The sequence below is a fragment of the Populus alba genome, chromosome 12 (assembly GCF_005239225.2).
Source record: "Populus alba chromosome 12, ASM523922v2, whole genome shotgun sequence".
Taxonomy (NCBI): domain Eukaryota; kingdom Viridiplantae; phylum Streptophyta; class Magnoliopsida; order Malpighiales; family Salicaceae; genus Populus; species Populus alba.
Genome location: NC_133295.1, coordinates 12,456,843 through 12,484,168, shown reverse-complemented (window position 1 = coordinate 12,484,168; position 27,326 = coordinate 12,456,843). Strand labels below are relative to the sequence as shown.

Below are 27,326 nucleotides of genomic sequence, written 5' to 3'. Positions count from 1 at the left end.
TCTCTTTAGTTTTTTAGATGTTGCTTATATCTTAGATTTTTAACCTGATATAACTGGCGTTTCGGGATAAGTTTACAGGTTACCCAAGTTAAACTTTTTTATTTTATAAATAATAATAATAATAATAATAAAATAATTTTGATAAGTTTTCAATCTATTAATGGCCGAGTTTTTAACCAGATACAAATTAATTATCTCCTCATTTTTTTCCAGCCTTGAACCAATCTAGGATTTGAGTCATTCTTCTTATATCATGCCTGGTTTTAAAATAGTGGTTTAGACTAAGAGTTTATTTATTTTTATATTTTAAAATTATTTTTGAAAAGTTTTGAAATTTTTTATTTTTAGTTTAACGTGGATGTCTGGGCCAGCTTGCGCGCACCTCGACTAATCCCACGGGCCCTGAAGTTAATGACCATGTAAGCCTCCAGTGGCTATCATATGAGCAACCTAGAACTCGAACATGAGATCACAGAGGGAGCAAACCTCTTGGTCCCAAGTTCTTACCATTGGGGCACCACCTGAATGGTTGAAATTTTTTATTTTTTTGCATTGTTTTATGTAGAGTTGTCTTTTCATTTGATACATTTAACATTGAAGGGATGCTTGGGACATTGACACTCGGGCTGCCTGCTACTGCGTTGCCTACTATTATGCTAGGTTAGACCCGAGCATCATGTGGTGCTAGGGTTGGCTTCCCTTGTCATGGCGGGAGCTAGGCCCACGCCACAACTAGAGATATCGGTGCTTGGGCTGCTTGTCCTTTTACGGGGTTAAATTCGCGTGCCACGTGGTGTTGGGTTGGCTTGCTATGTTCTCAGGGCTAAGGGTTAGATCTGATGTGGCGCTGGGGCCAAAAATAATAATATTTTTTAGTATGAATGCTTTCAATGATAATAAACACAATAATCTTTATACCCCAAATAATAATATTTTTGATATTAATAGTTTGAACTACAATAAAAATAAATATTATTACTTTCAATTGTAATAAAAATAAAAATATTTGTATCATAAATAATAATATTTTTTATATTAATGGTTTGAACTATAATAGAAATAGTAATATTTATAACACAGATAATAGTATTAATATTAATACTTTTAGTTATAATAAAAATAATAATATTTATGACATAAATAATAATAATAATAATTTTTAATTATATTCTTCAAATCAACTATATAGTTTTTTTTTATGATAATAACATGGTGGACCTGGATGTGTCCATACCCATCCCTATATTAGGTTTAGACACATCAACATCCAACCTCGTGTTCATATCCAATTTCATGTTAGCTCTGGATATTATAATAAAAATAATGATATTTGTGATACAAATAATAATAATAATAATAATAATAATAATTTTTAATTATATTTTTCAAATCAACTATCTTGGTTTTTTTGTGGTAATAACATGATGAATCTGAATGTATTCACGCACAACCCTACGGTGGGTTTGGACATGTCCTCAGCTAATCTTCATATTGGACCCGGACATCTCCATGGCGAACCCCACGTTATGATTCTGCATAAACCAAGCTAGAAACGACCAAGTCTTATTGTATAAAAAGTTAGTATAGAGATAAGCTTAACTTCACTGAGTCAAAAACATGCCTATATTCAATAATAAAGAAAGAGACACGCACGTGCATACATTCAGGTTCACCAAATAATCCCAAAAGAATCATCGACAAATCAACTACAAATCCCAAGCTCTGATTTCTACCGAAGATATGTCCTTAATTAACTATTCACACAAAACCCTTCACGCCATAGCTGGCTGGCTTGGTTGCTAATGCTATTATCCCCTTTTTTAATTATTGTTTGAAAGGGACATTTTGTTCTTATTTTAACTGCATATTCCACATCACTGTTACAAAACAATAAGGCTAAGACAACAACATAGTTTTGAGCTTTCCTTGGTAGTATCTACAATGAAATGCTCACTTTTGATCATATTTAAGCAAGCCCTTTGAGATTGTTAACATCGCAGACAATGGGAGTTGTTCAGACATGTTTTCTGTTTGTGCTAGTAAGTTTGTTGTGTGTGGAATCAAAGTACATAAAGTATGATACAAGTTCAGGTATTGTTCCTGGGAAGATTAATGTTCACTTGGTGGCTCATACCCATGATGATGTTGGCTGGTTAAAGACTGTTGATCAGTACTATGTTGGGTCTAACAATTCCATTCAGGTCTGTACGTTTTCTTAATTGGTATGTCCTTTTGCTGTTCGATTGTGGATTTGTTTGATTTGAACAATGATTTGTCGGTGTATGTATTGTTATGCAGGGTGCTTGTGTTCAAAATGTGCTGGATTCTATAGTGCCTGCATTGTTGGCCGATAAGAATAGAAAGTTCATATATGTTGAACAGGTCTGTCGCTACTTTCTTTTACTTTGTTTTTAGTTCTTACTGGCAATGCTTCAAATCTTGTAAAGTATTTGAACCTGAGTTAATGCCTCCTCTTACATTAATGAAACTGATACAAGTTCTGAAATTTTACATCTGTACATAGGAAGCCATGATAAAGAAACAAAAAATTTCTCTTCTTTTTGCCTCCTCTCTGGTTTCTGAGCTGCTAGAGAGCTGAGTTATAAAGTTTTAATTTCTATCTTTTAATTTGGGATTTGTGGAAATGCTTTTCCTGTATAATACAGGCCTTTTTCCAGCGTTGGTGGAGAGATCAGAGCGAGGAAGTACAAAATGTAGTCAAGCAGCTTGTCATCTCGGGTCAGCTTGAGCTAATGTAGTGTAAAAATTCCAACTTCTATTTATCTGTGTTCTTTTGGTCACAAAATGCAGGATGTAATGATGCATAATTGCATAAACCTTTATATTGAATTCGAACACTTCAATGTGTAATTTCTTCAAGCAACGTTCTACTTGTAACCAGAGAGTCCAATCTGTCATGTCTATCGCTTCTTGTTGTCCATGCTAGATAAGAAGTAGTTTTTGGTATTTGTAATTTAAGCAGTTGGCTTTTCCAATTTTTTGGTTGCAGAAATGGAGGTATGTGCATGCATGATGAGGCAGCTCCACATTATATTGACATGATTGATCAAACAACTCTGGGGCATCAATTCATCAAGGAAGAATTTAATGTGACTCCCAGAATTGGCTGGCAAATTGATCCCTTTGGACATTCTGCAGTGCAGGCTTACCTGTTGGGGGCAGAGGTGTGGCTTCTCTCAAATCTAGATGTGAATCTGCGCGTTTAATTGTTAACTTGTAATCTATATGTACCTTTCATCAGTATATGATGCTTCAAACTACTTCTGTTAAAATGATGGGATATTAGACCCCTTTTCTTTTAATAAGTTGAGATGTTAGACTAATTTATTGAAAGTTATCTCATCAAAAGAACCCTGTGTTGTTCTGCACATATCATCTTCTATTCTATTTAACACAAGTTCTGTTGGCACAGGTTGGATTTGACTCCTTTTTCTTTGGAAGAATTGACTATCAAGATAGAACAAAACGAAAAGGTGATAAGACTCTCGAGGTTGTCTGGCGAGGATCTAAAAGCCTTGGTTCATCTGCACAGGTGTGTATTTCTAAGTGTATTACATTGTCCACAATGCTGTTAAATTTACTAATTCGTCAAGTGATTCAATTTCTGTTAAATTTATTCCTGTAGATATTTGCCGGTGCATTCCCTCAGAATTATGAACCTCCAAGTAACCTCTACTATGAAGTTAATGATGATTCCCCTATTCTCCAGGTAAATTTTTAGTCAATCACTGAATATTACTTGATGCACATTAGTGCAATATGTGACTTCCTTTTCCTTTATCTTGAAGGATAACCCCAATTTGTTTGATTACAATGTCGCTGAGCGAGTGAATGAGTTCGTATCAGCTGCAATGGATCAAGTAAGACTTATTTTCTTTTCTTGACAAGCTTAGCGTATTCTTGAGACCTCTCATCAGCTTCACAAACCATCAAGTTGGTGCATGTTATTGATACTGATTAGGTCTTAGTGTAGTATCTGTTCTATAGATCTCCAACAAATCACTGTTTAATATCCTCCTTTCCAGGCTAATATAACTCGAACAAATCATGTGATGTGGACTATGGGGACGGATTTCAAGTACCAGTATGCTCACACTTGGTACAAGCAAATGGACAAGTTCATTCACTATGTAAATCAGGTTAGTTTTATTGTAATGCATTGACTGCCTTAAGAGGCCTTGAAAAATCAGCATAATCTTATGGGATTGGTTCTTGATATGGAAAATGCTTATCGACAGAGCATTGAAAATCAGCAGTGTGATGGCTGACAAGCTTGTCTTTTGCTAATATCCTGTTCTTATCTGAAGTATTGGCTACCTCCTCTCATTTTTTTCTACTTTTCTTTGATGTTTTGATTTTCTCAAGATCTTTTTTCATTTTACTTTATAGGATTCTTGACATCTTTTTACTTCCCATAATTTGATATGTTAATGGAAGTACTGGATTGGAATGTTTCCAGGATGGGCGTGTCAATGCCCTATACTCAACCCCATCAATATATACTGATGCAAAATATGCAACAAATGAGTCCTGGCCTCTTAAGACTGACGATTTCTTTCCGTAAGCACAACACTTAGAAGATCAAATTTATTAGCATATAACTATTCCTCCTCAGCCTGTTATCATACTGAAGGTTGAATACCCAATATCAGATATGCAGACATTGCAAATGCTTATTGGACTGGATATTTTACAAGCAGGCCAGCCCTCAAAGGCTATGTTAGAAAGATGAGTGGCTACTATTTGGTAAGTTTACATGACTGGATCTGGAAAAAATTTAATAACTGATGCTCATGAGAACCAATATAAACAGGCAGCAAGGCAATTGGAGTTTTTCAAGGGAAGGAGTAAAGCAAGAACCAACACAGATTCTCTGGCTGATGCTTTAGCTATTGCTCAACATCATGATGCAGTTAGTGGCACGTCAAAGCAGCATGTGGCAAATGATTATGCCAAGCGGCTCGCAATAGGATATGCGGAGGTTTATCTTAGAAACTTCACTGTTTCCTGAGTTGGTTTTTTCAATATGCTTGAACCTTTTTGGATTCAAATCTAAGAATCCTTCTTGCAGGCTGAAGAGGTGGTTGGAGAATCACTTTCCTGTATTGCAGAATCGGCATCAAATGGAGGGTGCATGAGTCCAACGAACAAGTTCCAACAGGTAATGCTAATTATGTTTTATAATTCATCAGTGGACTGTTTTTACATGTTACAAATCTTATAAGAAATCATACTTCTACTAGCCCCAAGTTCATGAAATTTCCAATTAGAAGTGAGGTTACTTGAGACTTGAAGCTTGCCTACTAATAAAATTTATAGTGCAGAAAAAATGCAAGACATAATAAATAGACTACCAACTTGTTTCATTTAATTTCTTGCAGAAAAAATATATATTTCATCTATCGATAATTAATTATATTAACTTCAAATGGTGACATCTTTTCAAATGCATGCCAGCTCGCTTATTGGTTCCAAGCTACCTGGAAAGACCTTTGTACCCTCTGTAGTCTTTTCACTGACTCCTTCTGTAGGTTTAATGTTTCCATCTAACTTGTGATATTACTGTTTGAAGACAAAGTTTTTAACATGAAATACAGAGATCTCGAAATATTACAGGATATGCCTGCGTGAGGATTTTCATCCATGTCTGTCAATTGACTTGGCTGCTACTGTTAAAAAATTCAGTAGGTCTTTTTCACAAGATAATGGTGCAGATATTGAGACATTAGTGCCTATTCATCCTCAATGGCAGTAAAGCAGTGTCGTAGTACATGAAAGAAATTGTATGCAAGGTCAACTTTGACTATCACAAGAAGTAAAGCAATAGCCTTACGATGACAATAATCCTGAGCATTGGAGTTGGTATACAGATTTATCTATTTAAGAGGGGGAAAATAAAATTCATTAAATATGTTTTCATAACATTGTTGATTTTCTCAAATTTTGACTTGAATGATTTATTCATTTGATAAATCTAATTTCTGATTACTCATCCTTTGTCCGTTCTTTCATTCTCACAGTGTCTCCTTCTGAATATAAGTTACTGCCCTCCATCAGAAGTTGATCTTTCAAATGGAAAGAGCCTGGTAAAGGAAATATAAAATGGAATTTTGTCTTTTGTTCTGCTATTTATTGGATTGAATTTGAAAAAAATTCAATTTTTTTCCACTGTAAATAGATTACTATCTGATGTTTATTCTCTTTTATAGGTGGTTGTTATCTACAATTCCTTAGGATGGAAAAGAGAGGATGTTATAAGGATTCCTGTGAGTGCCTTTGTTTTGCTCAAAGCTGATCTTTCACTTGTGCCTACAAGTTTAAAGAGACATCATGTGAACACATTACTTTCTTGCAAACATCATGTAAAAATGTTTACTTTATGTAAACAAGAAAAAAATTTGGGTAAACATTTTTAAAGAGTAAAAAGCATGTTATGCGCTAGCATGCATGTGCAAAAACACAAAATCCATGCAATATGTATACATGCTTGTGTTGTCATCAAGCTTCATTTCCTTTGTCAAGGTGATATATAGAAACTGATGCTACGGGGGTGAAAGGTGAGTAATAAATTTTGTAATCTCCAAATGCGCTATAACCTTCGCTCAACCTGCCTATCTTGTTGCAGGTTATTAATGAGAATGTGGCTGTTAAGGATGCTGGAGGAAAAGAAATTGAATCACAGCTCTTACCTCTGCTGAAGGCCTCTGTAGGCATAAGGGACTACTATTCAAAGGCATATTTGAGCATGGCCTCAAATGTAACCCCCAAGTACTGGCTTGCATTTACAGCATCTCTACCACCTCTTGGTTTCAACACTTACATTATTTCCAGTTCCAGCTCAACTGCTAAGCGAGCAGGTAAGCATGCCAGTTGCTGCATTTGACATGTTCATCAAGAGAAGAAAAATTATTTGGTTATCTTCTCCGGTACATTAACATGGAATGTGTTTTTCATTTTGTCCACTCTATGACTATAGCTTCTACTTCAAGCCAATTATATGACACAAAAGCGAGTCAAAACGATACAGTTGAAATAGGACCAGGGAACTTAAAATTGATCTATTCCGGGAAAGGAGAACTTACTCAGTACATCAACAGCAGGAGCTTGGTATGTAATATTCGTTGAAACTTTAAGGTTTTTCAGGCTCAATACAATGTTTCTCTCCCTTATGGTGTCTCATGCCAATCTGCACATCTTGGCGAAGTTGCTAACCTAGATGATCTGACTTTAAAGAGACAATGCTTTCTATTGCTTTTAAAGTGAAAATTTTTTATCGACCTCTAAGTTGTTTGTCTAATTTGAAGGTCAAGGCATCTGTAGAGCAATCATATAGTTATTATGCTGGATATAATGGAAGCAAGGATAAACAGGTATTTCCCTCGGTTAAAACCTTCACTATCTCAGGCCTCTTACTTTGGCTTTTTATCTTTGTTCTCACCGTGTCATGGTTTCTACATTTTTACTCTCTGATTATACGTGGATGCTAATAAAAATGTTGGTTTAACTTAACTTTCTGAAGGCCTCTGGAGCATACATCTTCCGACCAAATGGCACATATTCCATCAACTCTGAAGGACAGGTGCTATAACATCTTCTGAAGTCCTTGACTAATGACTAACATGTTTACTGTCAATAAGAAAATAAGGAGTTGTAAAATTTTCAGGATTTTTTTACTGTTTTGCGTGGACCTTTATTGGATGAAGTGCACCAGCGGATCAGTTCATGGATATATCAGGTAGCATTAGCTTGAATATCTCGTCGCAATAGCTTCGGAATTGGTCATCGATTTTCCTTTGTGATAACTAGTTTTCTTTTGTGACCTTTTCCTATCAATCTAACAATTCTAGAATACTGAAGTGAATGCTTTGAGAGATTACATTTCTAGTACCTTCTGCAACTGACCTTTGGAGTTCATAAACAGATAACCAGAGTTTACAAGGGAAAAGAGCATGCTGAAGTTGAGTTTACTGTAAGTATGTTAAATTTTTGTTCAAATGAATCCTTATATCTGTCACGACCCGAATCCTGAATCCAACAACGCATGAGCGGTGCCAGCAGGACACTACTCTTACACTAAGCCTCATAATATACATATCATAGACAAAACTTTATAAAATTCATGCAGCATTTCATAAAGTTTCAAAATATTATATTATTCAAAACTAATAAAATCAAATATCACTTCAAAATAATCCATAATACTCCTTACAATGTCAAGATCAAAACTTTAACTAAAACAGTGTAATAATGAGACGTCTTTGACATCGAATCAAAACTTAAAAGGAAAGCCTCTTGAAACAAGTAAGGCATTCCGACCAACATTGAAAAAAGAAGGACATTCAACAAAGTCCACTTGCTAATAGAAACTAACATCCTGAAATAATATTAAAAATGAGGGGTGAGTTCAATTAACTCAGTGAAAAAATAACATTTAATAAACATTTTAGATATTAATAATTTGCAAGTCTGTTTATCTTGATATGCATATACATACTAAGCATATTATCATAAAGTAGTGGAATACATGTCAGAGGTCAGATGACGCCTGAAAGTGACTACCATAGGAGGATCAGTCGCCACATGTTGATGTCTTTCATACCAACTAGGTATACATAATATTATGTGCACATAGGCTGACTATTCTTTGTTAGCATGAAGTTGCCAACAAGTCCTGTATCAAGGCATGATGGATTTTCGCATAATTATCAAAGAAATGTATATTATATCAAATAGAATTTAGTTCAATATAATACGAGTGCAAATCCAAAACATAGATGAGTAGTTGGAAATTAAAGTAGCATATATAAATATTCAAAAAATTAACTAGTCGTAATTATCTTATAATCAACATATATATTTATTTATATTACATGCATCTTCAAGATTATCTCACTCACTCACTCGGAAAACAAAAACAAAAGACAAACAGATGCAGAACCAAAAACTACTTAAGATCGTTAGGGGAAACATCAACAGAACCTATAATGAATACAAAAAACACTAAAAAACAACTCGAAGTAAGGTAACAAAAGATTAAAAACTCTAAGCTTAGAGACTAAAATGTAAATATAACACCGAACTGTTTCACCCTATCAAACCCAAACATAACTCAAATTAATCGAACCCAACAAACCTGATAAAACTCTATTGCCGGGTCATCTGATCCAGATTGACCAACTAGTCGACCACTGCACAAACCAACTGGTCGGTCGATAGCAACAAGTGAACAAGTCAAGAATATCCACCTTAAGCAGTGTCTTTGAAAACCAAATGGTTCTTATAGGATCTGTTTTAGCAACAACGTCTTCTATTTCAGGTTGGGCCAATACCTATTAAAGATGGAATCGGCAAAGAGGTTGTAACGAAGATCACAACAACTGTGAAAAACAACAAAAAGTTTTATACAGATTCTAGTGGGCGTGATTTCATAGAAAGGGTATGTTCCTTTCTTGCTTTGCACATGCTGCTGGAAATTTCTCTTTGTTTCCATTTATAACTTCAAAGAAATATTCTTTTTCCAGGTTCGAGACTACAGAAAAGACTGGGAACTGCAAGTGAACCAACCTATTGCAGGAAATTATTACCCTGTATGTTTGCTTTACAATCACATTCAATTGAATTAGTTGTGAGAATTTATTAAAAACTATTTGTAGAACATTCAATATTTTCACTGGCAGACATGTCATCTACTAAAATTTGGATTAATGGGCTTCATGCCTTCAACATTTGATAGAAAGGTTGTGGCTAAAATTGACAATAGCCTTGTGATTTCTAAATGATGAAATCTGCATGTCTCATTATCCAAGAATAGAGAACATTGTGCAAGAAATTATACTATACTTTAAACGCATGGGAAAATCATTGTGCTAATACTGTGTACATAGAGTGTTTGTATTATGGACCACATTGTAGATGTTCAGAGGACCATGGGGGGTTCTCTTTTCTATTTTTTATTTGAAAAGCTGTTGGGCCCAACATGGCCTCCAAACCCAAGTCGCTTAGGCCTACCATGGTGTTTCTAGCATCCCGCCAGCCCAAGGCTCTTGGGTTTGGGTCTGACATGATCGTCAAATCCAAGTTTCTTAGATCTGGCATGGCCAACAAACTTAACACTCTTGAGTCTTGCATTGCCGCCAGACCCAAGTTATTTTTACTAAAAAATTGATATTGACCTGCTGTAGAGCACGGGCCAATATACTGGTTTAGTTTAACATGATGTTAGCTTCCTTCTAATATCTGAACAGTTCAACAATCAATTCTCAAAAATCAACTTGATAATTTTATGTGCATGCTCATGCATTTGTATGTAGTTTGATTTTCTCTTGCAGGCATCAAATCACTAAGTTCTTTTCTTTTCTCCATTCAGATTAATCTCGGGCTTTATATGCAAGATAATAGCTCAGAGTTCTCCATCTTAGTTGATCGATCTGTGGGGGGATCAAGTATTGTGGATGGGCAGTTGGAATTAATGCTCCACAGGTATCGTCTCCTCTTTCTCTTAATCATGCTCATCTTTTTTTCCATAGTGTTATCAATTTTTATATATTATTGTACAAGCATATTTAGTTTGCTTTTTTTTTCCCCAACAGGAGGTTACTTTTTGATGATTCCAGAGGTGTTGGAGAGGCACTAAATGAAACAGTTTGTGTTCTTGAAGATTGCAGAGGATTGACCGTAAGCACAAACTAACTTGCCATAGTTTTTAGACTTCACTGAAACCATTCATGTCATGTTCAGTTTACTAGGTAATCATACATTTTACAGATTGTAGGAAAGTACTTCCTCAGAATAGATCCTTTACGAGAGGGCGCCAAGTGGCGTCGATCATATGGTCAAGAGATATATTCTCCCTTACTCTTAGCCTTCGCAGAGCAGGTGAAGAAAAATATTCTAGCATTTGTTTCCAGTAAAGTCAGACTGTAACTCATAGATGTATCATTCTCATTTTGCAGGATGGAGATAGTTGGGCTAGCTCTCATATAGCAACCTTTTCCGCAATGGACCCCTCTTATGCTCTACCTGACAATGTTGCGATATTAACCCTCCAGGTGCATATCTCTCCTGCCCTTTCTAGATAAGACTGGACAAGTGCTAAGGACAATTAGGGCCTCTCTTAGAAAAATCAGAAAACAGTAAACTAAACAGGTCCATGGTCTTCTATTGGATGGATCACCAAAGTAGTTGCTTTGATTCTTCAAACTTTGAACTCTCTAATGGTAACTGAAATTGGAAAGTTGCTTTGATTTGTGTCCCATATTATACTATGAATGTGTACCACATAGAAATACCAGGTATTCCTTGTCGAGTTAAAGTGATTACCTTTTCTTTTACTCCGCAGGAGTTGAATGATGGAAAGGTTCTCCTTCGGTTAGCACACTTATATGAGGTATGCAGATTGCCTTTTCATAGTTCTAGAAAATGGAGGAAAATATCTTTAATCTTTTGAGCAAACCATCATTTATACACCGTAACTGTAACTTTTTCATAAAATGCTTGATGCAACTGCAGAATATGTTCGCCTAGATTGCTGCTTATTCTTTTACCAGTTCACACGATCCTCATTTTTTAACTAGTGAAATTTATTTGATGATCTGTTGACATTTGTTTCACACGATTTTTCCAGTGGCATAATTTTACTTATGTTTATTCTTAGGATTCTTGAGAAAAATTCCCCTCTGCCATGCTTTTCTATGAAAATTATCTTTCAACTTAAAAGTTAGTGTGTTCTTATGAGGAAACCATTCCCGTCTTCTTTTGTATGTCAATTCAGCCCTGTATTCTTTAATCTTTGTTTCTTTTGATGCTTCGAGGTTGGGGAGGACAAGGATCTGTCAGTAATGGCAAGTGTAGAACTGAAAAAGGTGTTCCCAAATAAGAAGGTATAAGAATGAGTAAAAGTTTTCATGCTTGCCGGCAAAGAAAGAAAATTGAAATTTTTTCATAATGCTTTAATTTTCTACGATTATCAGATCAGCAAGATAACAGAGACAAGTTTATCAGCCAACCAAGAAAGAGTAGAAATGGAGAAGAAGAGGCTAGTCTGGAAAGTAGAAGGCTCTTCAGGAGAAGAACCTAAAGTGGTGAGGGGAGGACCTATCGATCCAACAACACTAGTTGTTGAACTAGCCCCAATGGAAATTCGTACCTTCCATGTCACCTTTGATTAAATTTGATAACTACAAGACCATAATTTCTCTGTGCAAGAAAAATTCTTGCGATCGGATCATGTTCTTTAACCAAATTTCTTGGCTCTGAAAGTCATTTTTGGTTCTTATTGTTGATAACTTGATATCAAATGCTTGTAAGCTTTCCAAAATGTAGATCTTGTTCAGGATCCTCAAATAAAATGTTTCTCATTGATAAATCAATAAAGTTTAGCTATCTTCAACATTATGCTCTTTGCAATTCTCTCATCTGATGTATCTGAAGTCAAGGAAAATCCACTTTCCTATCATCTTGCAAATTATTCACCATCCAAAAAAATAAAAATAAAAGCTGTTCTGACAATAATTTCCGTGTTTGAAAATAAATAGAAAATTTTCAAACATTCCTGCACTTGAAGATTCATTGTTGCTTGGAAGTCACATCTTCATCGCAGGCGACATGTCTTTGATTACAGGGTAGGCCACACATTGCTTACAAACAGTATTCACTCACAAGAAGGTGACACGTTATTTTATGCTAAAAATGAAGCACGCCAATTGCCATAGCTCATGTTCATCTGCAGCAAGTAATTAACAACAAATGATCAGCACTTTACCTACCTTGTTCCTTTTTAAAATTCTAGCACTTCAACTTCCTTTCATTAGAAAACAAGAACAAGACAACAAATGGTGTTCTTCTTTAATACTCATGCTTGTCATATGTATATACCCTCCTACATAATCAAAACTCTCTTTTGAACTTTAGTTCCATCAGACCAGGAAACATCTTAATGGACACTCAAAAAAGCTTTTTGATTCTGCTATTACTGTTGATTTCATGTGTAGAATCGAAGTACATGGTTTATGACACAACATCTAAAATTGTTCCTGGCTAGCTTATTGTCCATTGCCTCACACACATGATGATGTTGGTTGGTTAAAGACAGTTGACCAGTACTTTTGGCAATATTGATTTCAGTTTTCACTGCAACTTTTGGCAACCATTTATTTGGTGATCTTACCTTTCACAGATACTGGGAAAGTATTCACTCAGAATAGACCCTTTAGGAGAAGGTGCTAGTTGGCCTCGATCCTATGGTCAGGAGACATATTCTCCATTCAACTTGGCCTTCGCAGAGCTGCAGGTGAAAGAAAGATATGGATGTATTCTTGTTCCTATTGATATTAATCTACAGCTCATATAGATTTAATCACCATATCGCAGGATGGAGAGACTTCGACGAACTCTCATGTGACAACTTTTTTCTGGGATGGATCCCTCCTGTGTTTTACCTGACAATGTTGCAATTATAAGTCTCCAGGTGTGTATCTCTTTCCCTGGTAAAAGAATTGGATTTCAATGTTTGAGCTAATTCTCTTGAATTCCACAGGAGCTGGATGATGGAACAGTTCTCCTTCGCTTGGCACACTTATATGAGGTTTCCACAGTTCCTTTCTTTCAAATTTTCATATAAAATCTACCTCTTCATTATACCAACCTCGATGTCTTGACTGAGCCTTAAAAAGTTTCACTGGTACTGATGAAACTTATTATTATGTGGATTTTGTGCAACAAGCCTCCTTGTTTCTATAGACTCATTCTCTAGATTCTCATTTCAAATGCAAGATTGGAGAGGACAAGGATCGATCTGTTACGGCAAGTGTGGAGCTGATAAAGGTGTTAAAAGCTAAAAAGGTAAAAACAACTAGATGCATGGCGATATCAATCCATACTTGTAAGCAATTGGTTGTGTTATCAATGTTCTATTCAACTTCCAGATGAAAAAGATTAGCAGAAACAAGCTCATCCGCCAATCAAGAAAGAGCTGAAACTGAAAAGAAGAGACTGGTCTGGGAAGCAGAGGGCTCTTCTACACAAGAGCCTAAGGTTGTCAGAGGAGAGGACAAATAGATCCTTCTACTTTGGTTGTTGAACTTGCTCCAATGGAAATTCGTACCTTCATTATCGACTTTGAGAGTAAATGGTCAACCACTTTTAGAGGAAAGGAAGACGATCTCCATCAGTTTGTAGCAAATTTCAAGAACATATGTCTATTATGTGGCAAGAATCTTGCAGGTGGATTGAACTAAAGTTCACTGTTGTTAAATCATAACTCATGCCATTTTGTTGCCCGCTAAGCACTTGTAATTGATGGCTCAAGAGTAAACAGGCCAAGTCTATTCTTCACTTAAGCCTGATAGTTCAATAAAATTTAATTTCTTCATATTTCCCATAGTTATTGAGTTGATCATGTTCATTGATTGAATTTCTTGGCATCACTGTTTTTAAACTCAAACCAGTTAACTTTCATGGAAAAATCTAGCTTAATTATTTATAAAAAAAAAAATCAAAATTCTTAGTTTTTTTTTAATTGGTATAATATTATTTTAATCAATAATAATTAACGAAGATTAATGCGACCGTGTTTGGGAGTGTGATTGTAGTTGTTTTTCAATGTTTTTCACTTAGAAATACATTAAAATAATTTTTTTATTTTTTAAATTATTTTTGACATCAGCGCATCAAAATAATATAAAAATATTAAAAATATATTAATTTAAAAAAAAAAATTAAACATTTTTAAAATACAAAAATAAACATGAATGCATCCTAAATTTAATAATTTTGCTCGTGATGAATGGGATTGACATCTTATGCTCGTAATCTTTGTAGACGCAAGTCTTCAGGCTTATCATATGCATCTAGTCATACTATATCTCATCCAATTTGTTACATGAATAATGTTTAGTTCTCTTAATAATTTTTTTTTAATAATATTAATTAATCAAAGCAAGTTTTGTAGCCTTGAATCTATTTATGTGCTTGCAAAAAGTAATTAATCAAATGAGTTTATTTTTAAAAGAAAAATATATAAACTACTTGTATGTTAATGTTAATACTATAAAGTCAAGATATTTTAATCAATTCATCAAATTTTAAAGTTGATTTTGATTCATAAGTGAAAAGTAATTCTTTAAAATATAGAAGGGATGGTGCAAATTAATATGTTTTTCCCTACTATAATTTTTATTATGTTACAGTATTTATGAATTACTTTTGTCTAAGAAGGCTTTTATTCAAATATATATACACACACACACAGGTACTATACGTGAATTTTAACATGATTGTATTAGCATTATAGCTTCAACAAATCCTTTTATTTTAAATAGTTACTTTTCAATACATGTGAGGCGAATATTAAATATATAAACACGAATAAAAACTTCATGTTTTCTTTTATCTTAGGTGTTCTATTAATAGAACTCGCCAAAATATATAGATAATATTGTCTAGAGTAGACAAAGATAACATCCGACAATAACCAAGAGCTCATTATAAAAAACAAATAACCAAGATATAATTTAATAATTTATTGAATTTTGATGTAATTTTAATATTTTAATTATATGCGGGATGAATAGAAATTAAAAATATGTAATTGCAATACATTGCTGCTAAGAAGAAAACATTTCATTTCGCTGTGAATTAAATTGAAATATAACATTTCCACATCCAAATTGGTATTTACATTGTTACAAGAGCTTTTATTAAACCCATTACCTAGTGGAGGAAAAAATAATGACGCGTTTGTATGCAGAAATCTTTAAGATTTCATGCAATGCAATGTTGACAAATATTCACCACCTGGGAAAAAAATTGCAATTTCTATTGCACAAAAATGAAAACAAAATATTATTTTAATTTTTTTTTCCTCTGCTGATGGGAAATACATACATTAGTTAGTCCCTCTTTGGAGCTGTGAATAGAGTCCGAGGGAATTCTGCATGTGCTGTCGCAAAAACATTGACAAGTCCCTGTTATTTTCCTTTTGTATGCAAGTATAAGCCTTAGCAACATACCCGAAGTCCTGTCCATACATGTGGGACGCACATGCTGCCTTGTAAGTTAGGAGCTGCCAATCACCTGTTGCCAAAAAACCATAAAGGCGTCATGTAGATTTAGTTTTAGGTCGCGGCCTTACAAAGACAGCTTGACAAAACCCTATTCAATCATGTTAACTAGATAGACCAACATTCTATTATTGTCATATTCTATTATGCTCCAGTAATTTCAAAATATAATGAGTGCATTAATTGGCATGCGGTTTATAGTCTCACAGAGACTTTTAGAAAAATAAATCTCGCTGGGAAACATGTCCCTTGTCACAGGTAGGTTGTGGAACCAGTACATGGAGTTCAAAGATATGCAATTTAAGGATAAAGTGATCAAGATCACTTAATATATGTGTCAGCTTATAGTGACGAAAGATAGGTACCAGCATCAATTTCTGATGCGAGGATGCTCTTGCTGAAATGACGAGTTGACCACCATCTGCAGCGAGACCTCCAAGGTCCTACTGATTTCCCCTGTGTAAACATTTTAGGGATTCCACGATAACAAACAGAATAGGATTGCCTTTTTTCACCTTCATTTCCATGCTGACAAACTGACATCTCATCCTCTTCACACCGAGAGACTTTAAAAAAGCACAAAGCAAACTCTCTCCAAGTATCATATTCCACAAAGACAGCATCTAAATGCAAGGCTATCATTTCCAACAGGGATTGAGGGCTATAATCCCCTGCAATATATCAAAAGAAAGCAATTAGAGAAGGGAAAACAGGCTAACCAGATTGTTTTATTCATTGAGAACATTTACCCGAAACACACACCACATGCCAATAAGCACATACTGAGAACTCAGAAACCCATGGTGTTGGTAGGTGATCATGATGGCAGTAATTGTGGTGGCAACTAAAAGGAAAAAAAAATCTGAATTTTCCTTTTCCATACCCACATCTCACATGGTGATAAAAGTGCACTAAAGTTAGCTTTCATTCCCCTGTCAATCATACTAACCAAACAATGGTTTTAATCACGTTGCAAAAAAGAAGGCAAGCGAGAAAAACTGTTCCAGCCACATTGTACATTAGCAACTGTGAACAAATTTAAGAAGATGGATACAAATTTAAAAGGATGGATCTTTGAGACACAAAAGCGCAAAAGTTTCCAATACCGCAAAAGGTAAATAAACAATTCCCTGCGGCTGGTTATTCAGGAACAAGTTCGTGTCCAGAAAACTAGAAAATCTTGCCTGATGCATACACTGGTAACTTAGTTGTTTAGAACGTAGAGTACCTTTCTGATGCAGGCTGATAAGCTTTGCCAATGACTGGCTGCATTTAGGATCACTCTTTAAGGTGTCCTCATAACAAGTTGCAAGTACGACACTGTTATTCGGATCAACGTGCTCCAAAATATTAGCCTTCATTCTGCACAAAGTACAAATTTTATTTCATCATGAACAAGATTAGGAGAACATGATTGAGTAAAGGATACAGCTCAAAGACAAGTGTAGCTGCATGAAAATTTAGATACACGCTAACTGGTATTAGACCCTCTTTTAATGGACTACTATTTCCTTAAATATGTGCATGCGTGTGTGTGTGTGTACATAGGTGTGCATCACTACAACCAGCTATTGGAAACACCAACCAACACTGGTAATAAAAAACAAAACCAAAGAGAAACAAGTAGCACAACAACAAAAATGTATCCTCATTGTCAAAGCTTACAGATGTTCTTCTGTCAAGTCAATCAGATGCATATAATTACTTTCTTGGATAAGTAACACATTATCTACACCAAAGGCTTCATTGCTGATAGAAGCAGTTTAAAACTCAGCAAAGCAGTACCTCTTAGGAAGTGCTCCGCTTGAATTGGCACAGAACTTCTCAATTTCATCAAGGGCCTCTTTGTCTTTGCATCCAATCAGCAATAACTGGCAAAAGCAAATTTGTATTGTTTAGATATCAAGATTCAAACAGTAATGATATTGGAATCAATAAATTCCACATACACACTAATGACTGCAATTATTAGAAAGAAATAAGAAATCCTCACTACTTCGTCATGAGGATAACATGATCAAGTCAGTGATGATCGGCGACAGACAAAATCATCTTACACATTACCAAAACCGCACACACACACATGTTAAGAATATAAGGAATTTCATAACATAGGAGGAGCTCAAGAATGAAACATCTGTTGGCCAAATCTTCTATATCACATGGTCAACCTGCCTCGATCTAAAAAAGAGTGTTTCAATAATTAGATTAAGGACAGGTTTGTTCTGCATAACAGTAGAGCCCCATATTGTGATGTCTCACATGCTGGTGCCTTGGATAAACTGTTGAAAAGATATAATCTCCAGTCACTCTTAAACATAACAATGCTGTGCCAACTTCATCACGAGGAAGGACAAGGCAGGTGGTTCATAGATTGTAGTTCTTCTTTATTTCATAAAACATGGAGACGTGCTAGAATGATGTACATACCGCAGGCCTCCAGAGCCTCACCTCTTGGAAAAGGGGAAGCATTGAAGTGAAGAAATACAAGTAAATGCATACAGTTATTTGTCTTGTATAGTTGCAAATTCCATATCCTCAATCTGGTCTCCAGGACTAAAGGTTGCATCAAATTGAAAAGGTACACCAGCTTAGTTCTGGTCTCTAGGGAGGCAATATACTATTTTGTGGTTCCCTGTCAACAATCAACTACAGTATAGGTATCCTGTATGCTACTCCCAAGGTTGTAAAAACATTATCTGTCACTAGTCTACGTAATGGGGCAAAATGGGAAAATATTACACAGGCAGTCTTAAACTCACATACTTTCCCCAAGGGAAAAAGCTACTGTGATCAAACTATTTCTCTTAGAAAAAACACTATAGCATAACTGAGTGCAGCAAGCACATTTCCTTAATGGCAGGAGTGAATGCTGTGTCCTATACAGAAAAGTTTAAATTCTTGCAATGATATTTTAACAATGTTTACAAGATGTAAGTCATCATTTATGTTCCCTTTACCTGTACCAAAGGAAGCAAGGCTGCTGGTACTGGAGGAGTGGAGTGTACGGCTTCTTGCAAATACTTCACTGCATTCCTATATTCCTCATCACGAACTATCTGATCCAATTCCCAATTCCCAGTTCGCAATGGTAACAGCCATGAACCTGAGTTCTCTTTGGCAAGACAAATAAAACATTTAGCATGCATATTTAGGCATGTGCTTGCATGCATCAAATTTTTCCATGTAATGAAAAATAATGATAATCATCATTCAGCATAACAGAATCATGTCATAATCTTTAGCTCCTACCAGTGAAATTTAAGCATTTCAACAAGGGGGATCTAATACTGTAACGATGCAACAACTAATGAACTCCACATATCAGAAGCACATGGTTTTGAATCCTTTATTGAATGTTTTGGGATCAAGATTTCAGAATCACATCCCTACTGGCTGTAACATAACTACACTAGCAACTGAGAATTTCAACAGATAAAGTTGCTTAGATAATGTTTTATCTTACATAGCTTAACAATTTGATAGCTGTAAAATTATTTGCATCTTAAAAAAAAATATCAGAAATAATTTGCAACTACCACTTCCAACTAGCTAAACTGCCGGCACAGACAGCATCATCATGAATTAAAATTATCCTGTGGCTTTGGAAATGTTAAGGAGGTTTTCTCCAGGTTTACAATTGATTTATCTATTGAAACAAACATAGCAGAAAACAATTGTGTGCCCTCTTTTCTACCTCTCTACCTTGCAATTTGACTTTGTCAGCAACTAGCAGTGTCAGCACTATTTCAGAATTCAATCAGTAATCGTCCCACTTGATATCCACTAAAAAACACACACTAGTCTTCATCAGCTTATTAGCAATTCACCAGCAAGAGGATGCTATGACTATTAAAAGACACTATAATTAATGAAATTATATCCATAAAGAATTCCTGTGTGCCATCATTAGAATTTAAAAGCATGTCATATTAAAATCTGAATGTTCTTCTTGACAACTTATTGCATACAAACTGATAGTCAACCTCCACATGTTTACTACGAGCATGAAAAATAGGATTGTTGCACATGTTTACTACGAGCATGAAAAATAGGATTGTTGAACAAATAAGTGGCACCTAAATTATCACACCAAAGCATAGGCAGAGAAGCAGGAGTATGATGCAGATCTGTCAATAAATACTAAAGTCATAGGACCTCAGAAGTCCCGCCAGCTAAAGTCTTATACTCAGCCTCAGTCGAAGATCGAGAAACTATACGTTGTTTGACCAATTTCCAAGAAATCAGTGTACAATCAAAATAGACAAAATAACCACTCATAGACTTACGACCATCAACACTACTAGCCCAATCAACGTTTGTAAAACCATGTAAACTAAAGCAAAAACTGCACGCGATATGTAAGCCAAAAGAAACTGTACCAATTGACTCTTGAGACGTATCCTGGTGGAGATGTGCATCGTGCAATTTATGATTTATAGCTCTATTTTCATAAAGGACATGCTCATCATAGTCTTGGGAATCTGACTAATAAAAGACCTTGTTTGTCAGTTTTTAAGAAAACTCGATGGGAAGCCTATCCCCGACCCATAGAAAGCGTTTAAGCCGTTTTTGGACGTAAAACCAGGGGAAAATATGAACCACGATCACAACTACAATTTAAGCCTTAGTTTGTAAGAAACTGTGTCTTTTGTTTTTATTAATAGCATAATATTTGTGTTTTGTTGTTTCTTATATTTGTTAAAGGAAATTTCAGGTTTGTCAATAGTCGTTGTTTCAGGTGATGTCTTCTATACTCTATCTCAATTTTTATTTAGAATGACAACTTTTGGCATTTAAAATGTGTAGTAGCAATCGAGTTAATTACTAGAACTACATATAAATATAGATAATTTCATGTTGGTGCATGAGCAAGGATGATTTTTCATGGAGTAACCCAAAAGCAATTGTGTTATATAGATAGTTAAATTCAGGAAATTGATTTTTCCCCAGCTTCTCTATACCTTCTTATTTGGGCCTCATTTACGTATCCATCAAAGCATACATAACATGCATGCATGATTCTCTACATAATGCAAAGCCCCCTCCCAGCATAAGTAAAAATATAAATGTACTTCAGTTGCCACAGCAGCCTGGGATATGCAGCATAAACTTATCATCACTAAATGTGATTCTAGGGTGTTCCTTGATGGAGCGAAAGATATAGTATTGCTACACCACTCGGGTAGGAAGAATTATAGGACCGCATGGAGGTGTGTTGGTATCGCAACTAGGCAGAATAACATTTCTGGGTTTGATTTGGTCTTCAGTACAGGCCTTTGAAGGAGCTTCCTTTGTCACTAAATTTTCCTAAATGTTTCCATTCTGATTTTTTTTCTGCTCCTTTTTTTCCTTTTTCAATGAGGCTGTCCTACCAATGCATTAGAAAATGCAACAAGAATAAACAAAACAATGGGATTTGGAACTCACCAAAGGCAGTCGGATTAGGGACAAAGTGCATGTGACCACCATTATTATCAAAGGAGGCATCACTTTCAGCAGAGTTCACATAAAAGCCTTGTAGTTGAAAGTCTTTTTGGAGATTTTCTTTGTGCAATTTACCAACCTCCACAGGTAACGCTTCTCTGTTAAAGCTACCATCAACCTCCACAGATATTTCTTTATCTTTCATGACAGAAGTCTCTGAACCACAATGAAAGGAAGCGCCACTTTCTTCATTAAAAATTGCATTGTGCCGCTCTGAGTCCCCAACTTCATAGCTGAATCTCATAGCTGACATCTCTAGTTGTGAAGGAGTGGCTGGCATGTCTGAATGCATAGGGGAATGAATTTGGAAAGTATCCTTCCACTGCATTTCTTCCGGGAGACTAGAATACCACAACTGACTAGATATCAAGCCCAGGATCATATTAAAAAATGGATGATTCTCGTATCCACGCTCTTCCATCAAGCTGGGAAAACAAAAGAATGATGCAGGTTAAATGATCAGAAAGCTTTTGGAAATTACATATAACCTGAATCTCAAATTCTTGATCTATAACTTAATATTATCACATCTATATAAGAAGAGTGTTAATGAAGAGCATCCAGGGTGTACAATTTACTATACAAAAAAACAGAAACATGTTTGAAGAATTTAGGAATCTACAAAATCTAAAACAAACTGAATAAAATATTGTTTCATGTATCAGAAGTGAAGAGTTTTAATCCAACTATCCTGAAGGAGAGAAGTTTTTCCTTCTTATGACAGTTTTCCTGTTAGATGGACAGTATAAAACATACTTATCGTATCACTTGGGCAAAACAAGACGTTAATAATCTTTTAGATGGAGGTGCAATCCTAAATATGCAACATTGATAAAAAGTGAAAATCAATCTATAATGACAAATCTTGGTTGCACTACCTCGAACAGTAAAAACATAAGAACATGAAACCCACAAGTAGATCAAAGGGCATCATGGGTTTTTTTCCTTTCTATGTTAAGTAGTATTTGTGCCTAATGCTAGTTGCTGACGTGGGCACATAATTTCTTATTTTAAAGCAATGAAACAACACAACATGTAGCATTGAAATATCATTATGGTCATATAGCATTGTAGTACGCTGCAAGTCCCATTATCCAGTCAGCTATTAAGTATGAAAAAGTGATAATCATACATTTTGACATTGTGACGCTCAGCTTCAATATCTCCTTGCATAACACGGGAAAGGATGAACTGCAAACGAACAACAAAGCTATCCTGCTCAACAATCAAAGTCTTTGATCAGCACAAAACGACTTTAGTGCACACAAAAATCTGAAAAAAGAAAGGGGTTAAAGTGGTGCACTCCAGCTATATCATCGGCGCTGAACAAATAATGCTTGTGTAAGAATAGAAAGAGAACTTTTCAACTATACCTCTTTCATTTGCCCATCCTTGTTTCTTGTATTTGATAAGTTGGTTCCAATCCTTGCCATCCAAGTATCATAAATGCTAGAAATTGCTGACAAACTGACATCATCACCTTCTATATGCTTAAGAAGATCCAGCGAAACCTAAACATGCTACCATGTATGTTAAAAGGTTGTATTATAAATGCCCTAGATATCATTGAAATTTTTCATACATACATTACAAGCAATATGATATAAAGAATGCTTTACAATCTCAACATATCAGAATGATCAAGATATGCACACAATCCTAAGCAATGGATAAAAAGTTCAGCTGATTGCTGCCACGTTGCAGCTGAAGCTAAATTGGGGATGCAACACAATGGTTCCAAAGAAAAAAACTACGACATCTTGTCATTCATTGGTCTTAAGTCTCTGTGTAACCCTCTAAATGGTCTTTGATCTCCTGTAGATTCTATGATCAAAAACTCAGTCTCTCACGTTGCCAATAGCCAGTTCACAAAACATATTGTTTCATCACCAAGCAAAATAGAATATGATAAAACAGTTGTTTCGAGAATTTCTCCATTTCTCTTCGAAGCACAAATAATAGATAACCAGAGCACAAATAATAAATGATAGAAAAAAACTTCAAGTTGCATCATTGCAAATGCCCCAAATGTGAACATCTGAAATTTCAAATAATATTAATTTATGGCTACACACTTAGCGCAGCAGTAAAGAAAAAAATACAGGGCAAGGCTGTGGTGGGCATCAGAAACATACGGTATACTTGAAGCGATTCAAGATAGGAGATTTATCTTTGCATGTGGCTCTCAAAAACACACTTAGCACCCCAGCAGCTTCTCTCCAATTGTGTTGTCTGACTAATTTTTGCAAAAGATGGAACAATCTCATACGATTTTCATGTCGAATAAAGTTGGAACCAAGTCCGAGAAGGTAGGATGGCTTGGTTAAAGACAGCATAACTCTAGTATAAGATTTTTCCAGTTTCGTGATATGACAATCATTAGCAACCATTGTACTACAATGAGTTCTCCTTTTGCGTTTTTTCGATTTTTTAGCATCAACTTCAAGTGCTAACTTCACGGGTGGGCTCTCCAATGCTTTGCTACCACTGGCTTCGTCCCCCATTGGGAGATTTTCCGCCGTCTCAACATGCAAACACATCCTCACCCTCCTCAAAAACAAAAACAAAAAAATTAATTCATGGAAGGTTGGTAGAATAATAATAATAATTCAAGTAACATGATTAAAATCAGAAAAGGAACGTCTTTACCTGTTGCAAAACTCTGATCAAATTAAATATTTAAGAAACTGAGAGTAATAAGGAGAGATTACAAGTATTAGGGTTTTGAGATTCGATGGATACGTAATAAAATTACAGCAAAAACTAGAACGCATCAGCCTTTACTGTAGCGAAAAAATTATGCACTCTCATAATTCGGATTGCGGCAGTGTATTTTTAATAATTTTCATTTTTATCTTTGAACTTTTATTTTACACAATTTAACCTTCTTAATTTCAAATTAACCCCATTGCATATTTTTTCAAGAAAAAAAATTGTTTTAAAAGCTAAGGCACTGAAGTAAGACTCTTGAGTAACATGTGATAAGTTGAAAGTTTTATTGAAACCTTCATTTTAATCTCTTAATTTTTTAGATATTAGGTGATTATTCTTTTTTATTTTAAGATAATGTATTTTGATACCTAATTTTATTTTATTTTATTCAATTTTTTTTTGAAGGAGAGAGAAGAAGTTATCGAATTCCAATCTAGAAAGAGAAAATGATTATTAAGGAAACTTCTAACCACAAAAATGGTTGATTTTTATGTCAAAATATTTCGAGAGTGTATTGGATGTGAGGTAGCTTGTGCTTTTTTGAGTAAAAAACATGTTTTTGTGTGTGTTTGTTTTAGAGGTTGAGGTTGAGTTTGGGTGTGAAACCCACTAAAAAAGCTATAAAAAACAAGAAAAAATAGCTTTTGTGGTTGAGTTTTGTGCATAATTGGGTTGTACCCAACCACAACCTCAACCACAAAAGCTAAAACAAACACAGAAGGTGTGGTTTGTGCTTAAAATGTATTGTACCTTTGAAAAAAAATCACCACACTTCCAAGCCAAACACCGATAAGGGGGTTATGTTTAGGTGTTTTTTTACCTTGAAAATACCTAAAACAACATATCTAAAATCAGAAAGAATTTTTATTTTAGGTGAATTTTAAGTTTTGGTGTGGTTTGTTGGCTTTTTAACAGCCATAAATTGGGTTAATAAGATCTTTAGAGTGTTTTATAGGTGTTTTAGATCACAAATCAGTTGAAAATAAGATTTTGGGTGGAAAAACAAAGGACATTGTTTTTCCAACCACCACAATGGCCAGATTTTGGGTTTTCCATGTAATGCATCATTTTTTTAAAATTATTTAAGATGGATAACGCGTTGTTTGCCATGTTAAGCTTTTTAAAAAAAATAAAAGCTTATGCTTGAGTCTGGCGTTGCAGGCCCGTGCATGAGCCATTGCTTTATTAGGTCAAGCACTAGGCTTACCTTTTTTATTATTTTTTACATTTTTATTTGTTAAACAATAGTGCATTATTTATGTATATTTGTTTAAATAAATTTTTAGTTTATGTTTTAATTATATTGTGATTATTTTTAAATGAGAGGTAGGTATGATTTATCTATGGTTTTTTTTCTTAATTTTATACAGATTAATTTTTTTTTTTTGAATGCTGGCTTTTTTATAAGATTTTTCATATGTCCAACATTACATTGTTTTTTATTATTATTTTTCAATAAATTTTATATTTTATGTGCGCATTCTTTTTTTTATATAATTATTATTCAATACATTTTATATGTATGCTGGTTTCTATTATAATTTTCATGTGTTTTTCTATTACAAATTTATTTTTATAGAGAAATTCATTAAACATAATCAAGTAAATTACTCGTGTTGCGATGTTATATATCATGATCTTTATTTTTTGCTTAACGCATTATTTGTGTATATTTTTTCAAATAAATTTTTTGTTTATGTTTTAATTAGATTGTGATTATTTTTTAATGATATTGGGTGTGTTTAATTTTTAGAGAGGTAGGTATAATTCATCTATGGTTTTTTCTTAATTTTATATAGACTAATTTTTTTTTAATATTGATTTTTTTATAAGATTTTTCATATATATAGCCTTGCATTGTTTTTTTTTTATATATATAATTATTGTTCAATGAATTTTATATGTTATGTGTAACCTTGTATTGTTTATATATATATATATATTACTCAATAAATTTTACATATGCATTGATTTCTATTCAAATTTTATGTATTTTTCTATTATAAATTTATTTTGATAGAGAAATTCATTAAACATAACCAGATAAATTATTCGTATTGCAATGTTAGATATATTGATCTTCATTCTTCACTTGGTTTTCTCAATTTTATTTTTGTTTATTGTTATTTTTTTTTTCATTACTTTAAACAATGGTTATTGGGTTGTTTAATTATATGCATGCATAAATTTTTTTATTTATATTTAGGAGTTATATATATATATATATATATATATGCAGAATCCAGTGGATGAAACAATTTGGTCAATGTTTGTTCTGGAAAGTTTAAAGGTTTTAGGTTCTCCTAAATTGTTTTTTTTTTTTCAGGAAAAAATCACCCTTTTAAGACAATTATTTGAGATATATACCGTACTCATTTTATATATCGAGTCCAAACACATAAATAGATACATAAAATATTTTTATAAACACTTAACTAAGTTATTTAAGTATTTGCAATAACAAGAGGTTAACAAGCATTTGTTACTCTTTACTTGTTAATAGTTATTGAAACTTCACTTTTCACTCAAAAATTAGATTTTCATACTCCTCTTGTTAATCATGTTATTTTTTATTTTGAGTTACTTAAACATTGTTTATATTAGATTTATATTCATTTATATTTTACAATTTAATTTGTATGTGAAATTTAAAATAGGTTAAGCAAGTTTTTTATATATTATTTAATTGTTGCTTGTATGAATCTCAATTTCCTGGATGATAGTTTCATAATTACATATTTTATCAAAGGCTTTGGAATCTCATATGCAGAGCTTCAGATCTAACTTGGGCATTCTTGTTGATAAATTAAAATAAAAAACCAAGAGCTCATTGTTGGAGATGGAGGTCGATTAGTTTTTTTTTTTTAATTAATATAGATGTTAGGGTTATCTTTTATGTATTTTAATTAATATCACAGGTCTTAAAGTTAACGACTAAATAAATTTGTAATAGTCCTAAAATTTATAAAACTCAAATTAATAATTTTTAAAAATTAAATTTAGAACTTAATCAATTGAGTTATATTTCTCAATTATGTTTTGATATGT

General features: G+C 34.1%; 2 protein-coding genes across 5 annotated transcripts; one reads left to right on the top strand and one right to left on the bottom strand.

Moving 5' to 3' along the window:
- The first annotated feature begins 1,601 nt into the window (after nt 1-1,601).
- Nucleotides 1,602-14,299, top strand: LOC118044609 (probable alpha-mannosidase At5g13980). Of its 2 annotated transcripts, XM_073403616.1 has the most exons (30): nt 1,602-2,201; nt 2,299-2,382; nt 2,667-2,755; nt 3,011-3,185; nt 3,434-3,553; nt 3,647-3,730; nt 3,810-3,881; nt 4,047-4,160; nt 4,481-4,581; nt 4,674-4,767; nt 4,835-5,002; nt 5,093-5,182; nt 6,042-6,107; nt 6,231-6,287; nt 6,647-6,878; nt 6,998-7,128; nt 7,326-7,391; nt 7,541-7,600; nt 7,685-7,756; nt 7,943-7,990; nt 9,338-9,457; nt 9,543-9,608; nt 10,388-10,500; nt 10,611-10,695; nt 10,786-10,896; nt 10,974-11,069; nt 11,360-11,407; nt 11,832-11,900; nt 11,991-12,098; nt 14,061-14,299. In XM_073403616.1, the coding sequence occupies exons 1-30, from the start codon at nt 2,004-2,006 to the stop codon at nt 14,253-14,255; spliced, it is 3,132 nt and encodes a 1,043-aa protein (XP_073259717.1). In that variant the 5' UTR covers nt 1,602-2,003; the 3' UTR covers nt 14,256-14,299. The 2 variants fall into 2 exon arrangements, with proteins under 2 accessions (XP_073259717.1, XP_034908884.1); XM_035052993.2 differs by lacking the exon at nt 14,061-14,299 and having other exon boundaries at nt 1,606-2,201; nt 11,991-12,414.
- A 1,322-nt stretch (nt 14,300-15,621) lies between these two features.
- On the bottom strand, nt 15,622-24,369 carry LOC118044610 (uncharacterized). 3 transcript variants are annotated; one of them, XM_035052995.2, is made up of 10 exons: nt 24,216-24,369; nt 23,702-24,116; nt 22,940-23,077; nt 22,699-22,781; nt 21,510-21,991; nt 19,040-19,194; nt 17,865-17,950; nt 17,308-17,441; nt 16,445-16,750; nt 15,622-16,092 (listed from the first exon to the last, which is right to left on the bottom strand). In XM_035052995.2, the coding sequence occupies exons 2-10, from the start codon at nt 24,104-24,106 to the stop codon at nt 15,905-15,907; spliced, it is 1,977 nt and encodes a 658-aa protein (XP_034908886.1). In that variant the 5' UTR covers nt 24,107-24,116; nt 24,216-24,369; the 3' UTR covers nt 15,622-15,904. The 3 variants fall into 3 exon arrangements, with proteins under 3 accessions (XP_034908886.1, XP_034908885.1, XP_034908887.1); XM_035052994.2 differs by having other exon boundaries at nt 23,702-24,113; XM_035052996.2 differs by lacking the exon at nt 24,216-24,369 and having other exon boundaries at nt 22,940-23,086; nt 23,702-23,842.
- Between the last annotated feature and the right edge of the window lie 2,957 nt (nt 24,370-27,326).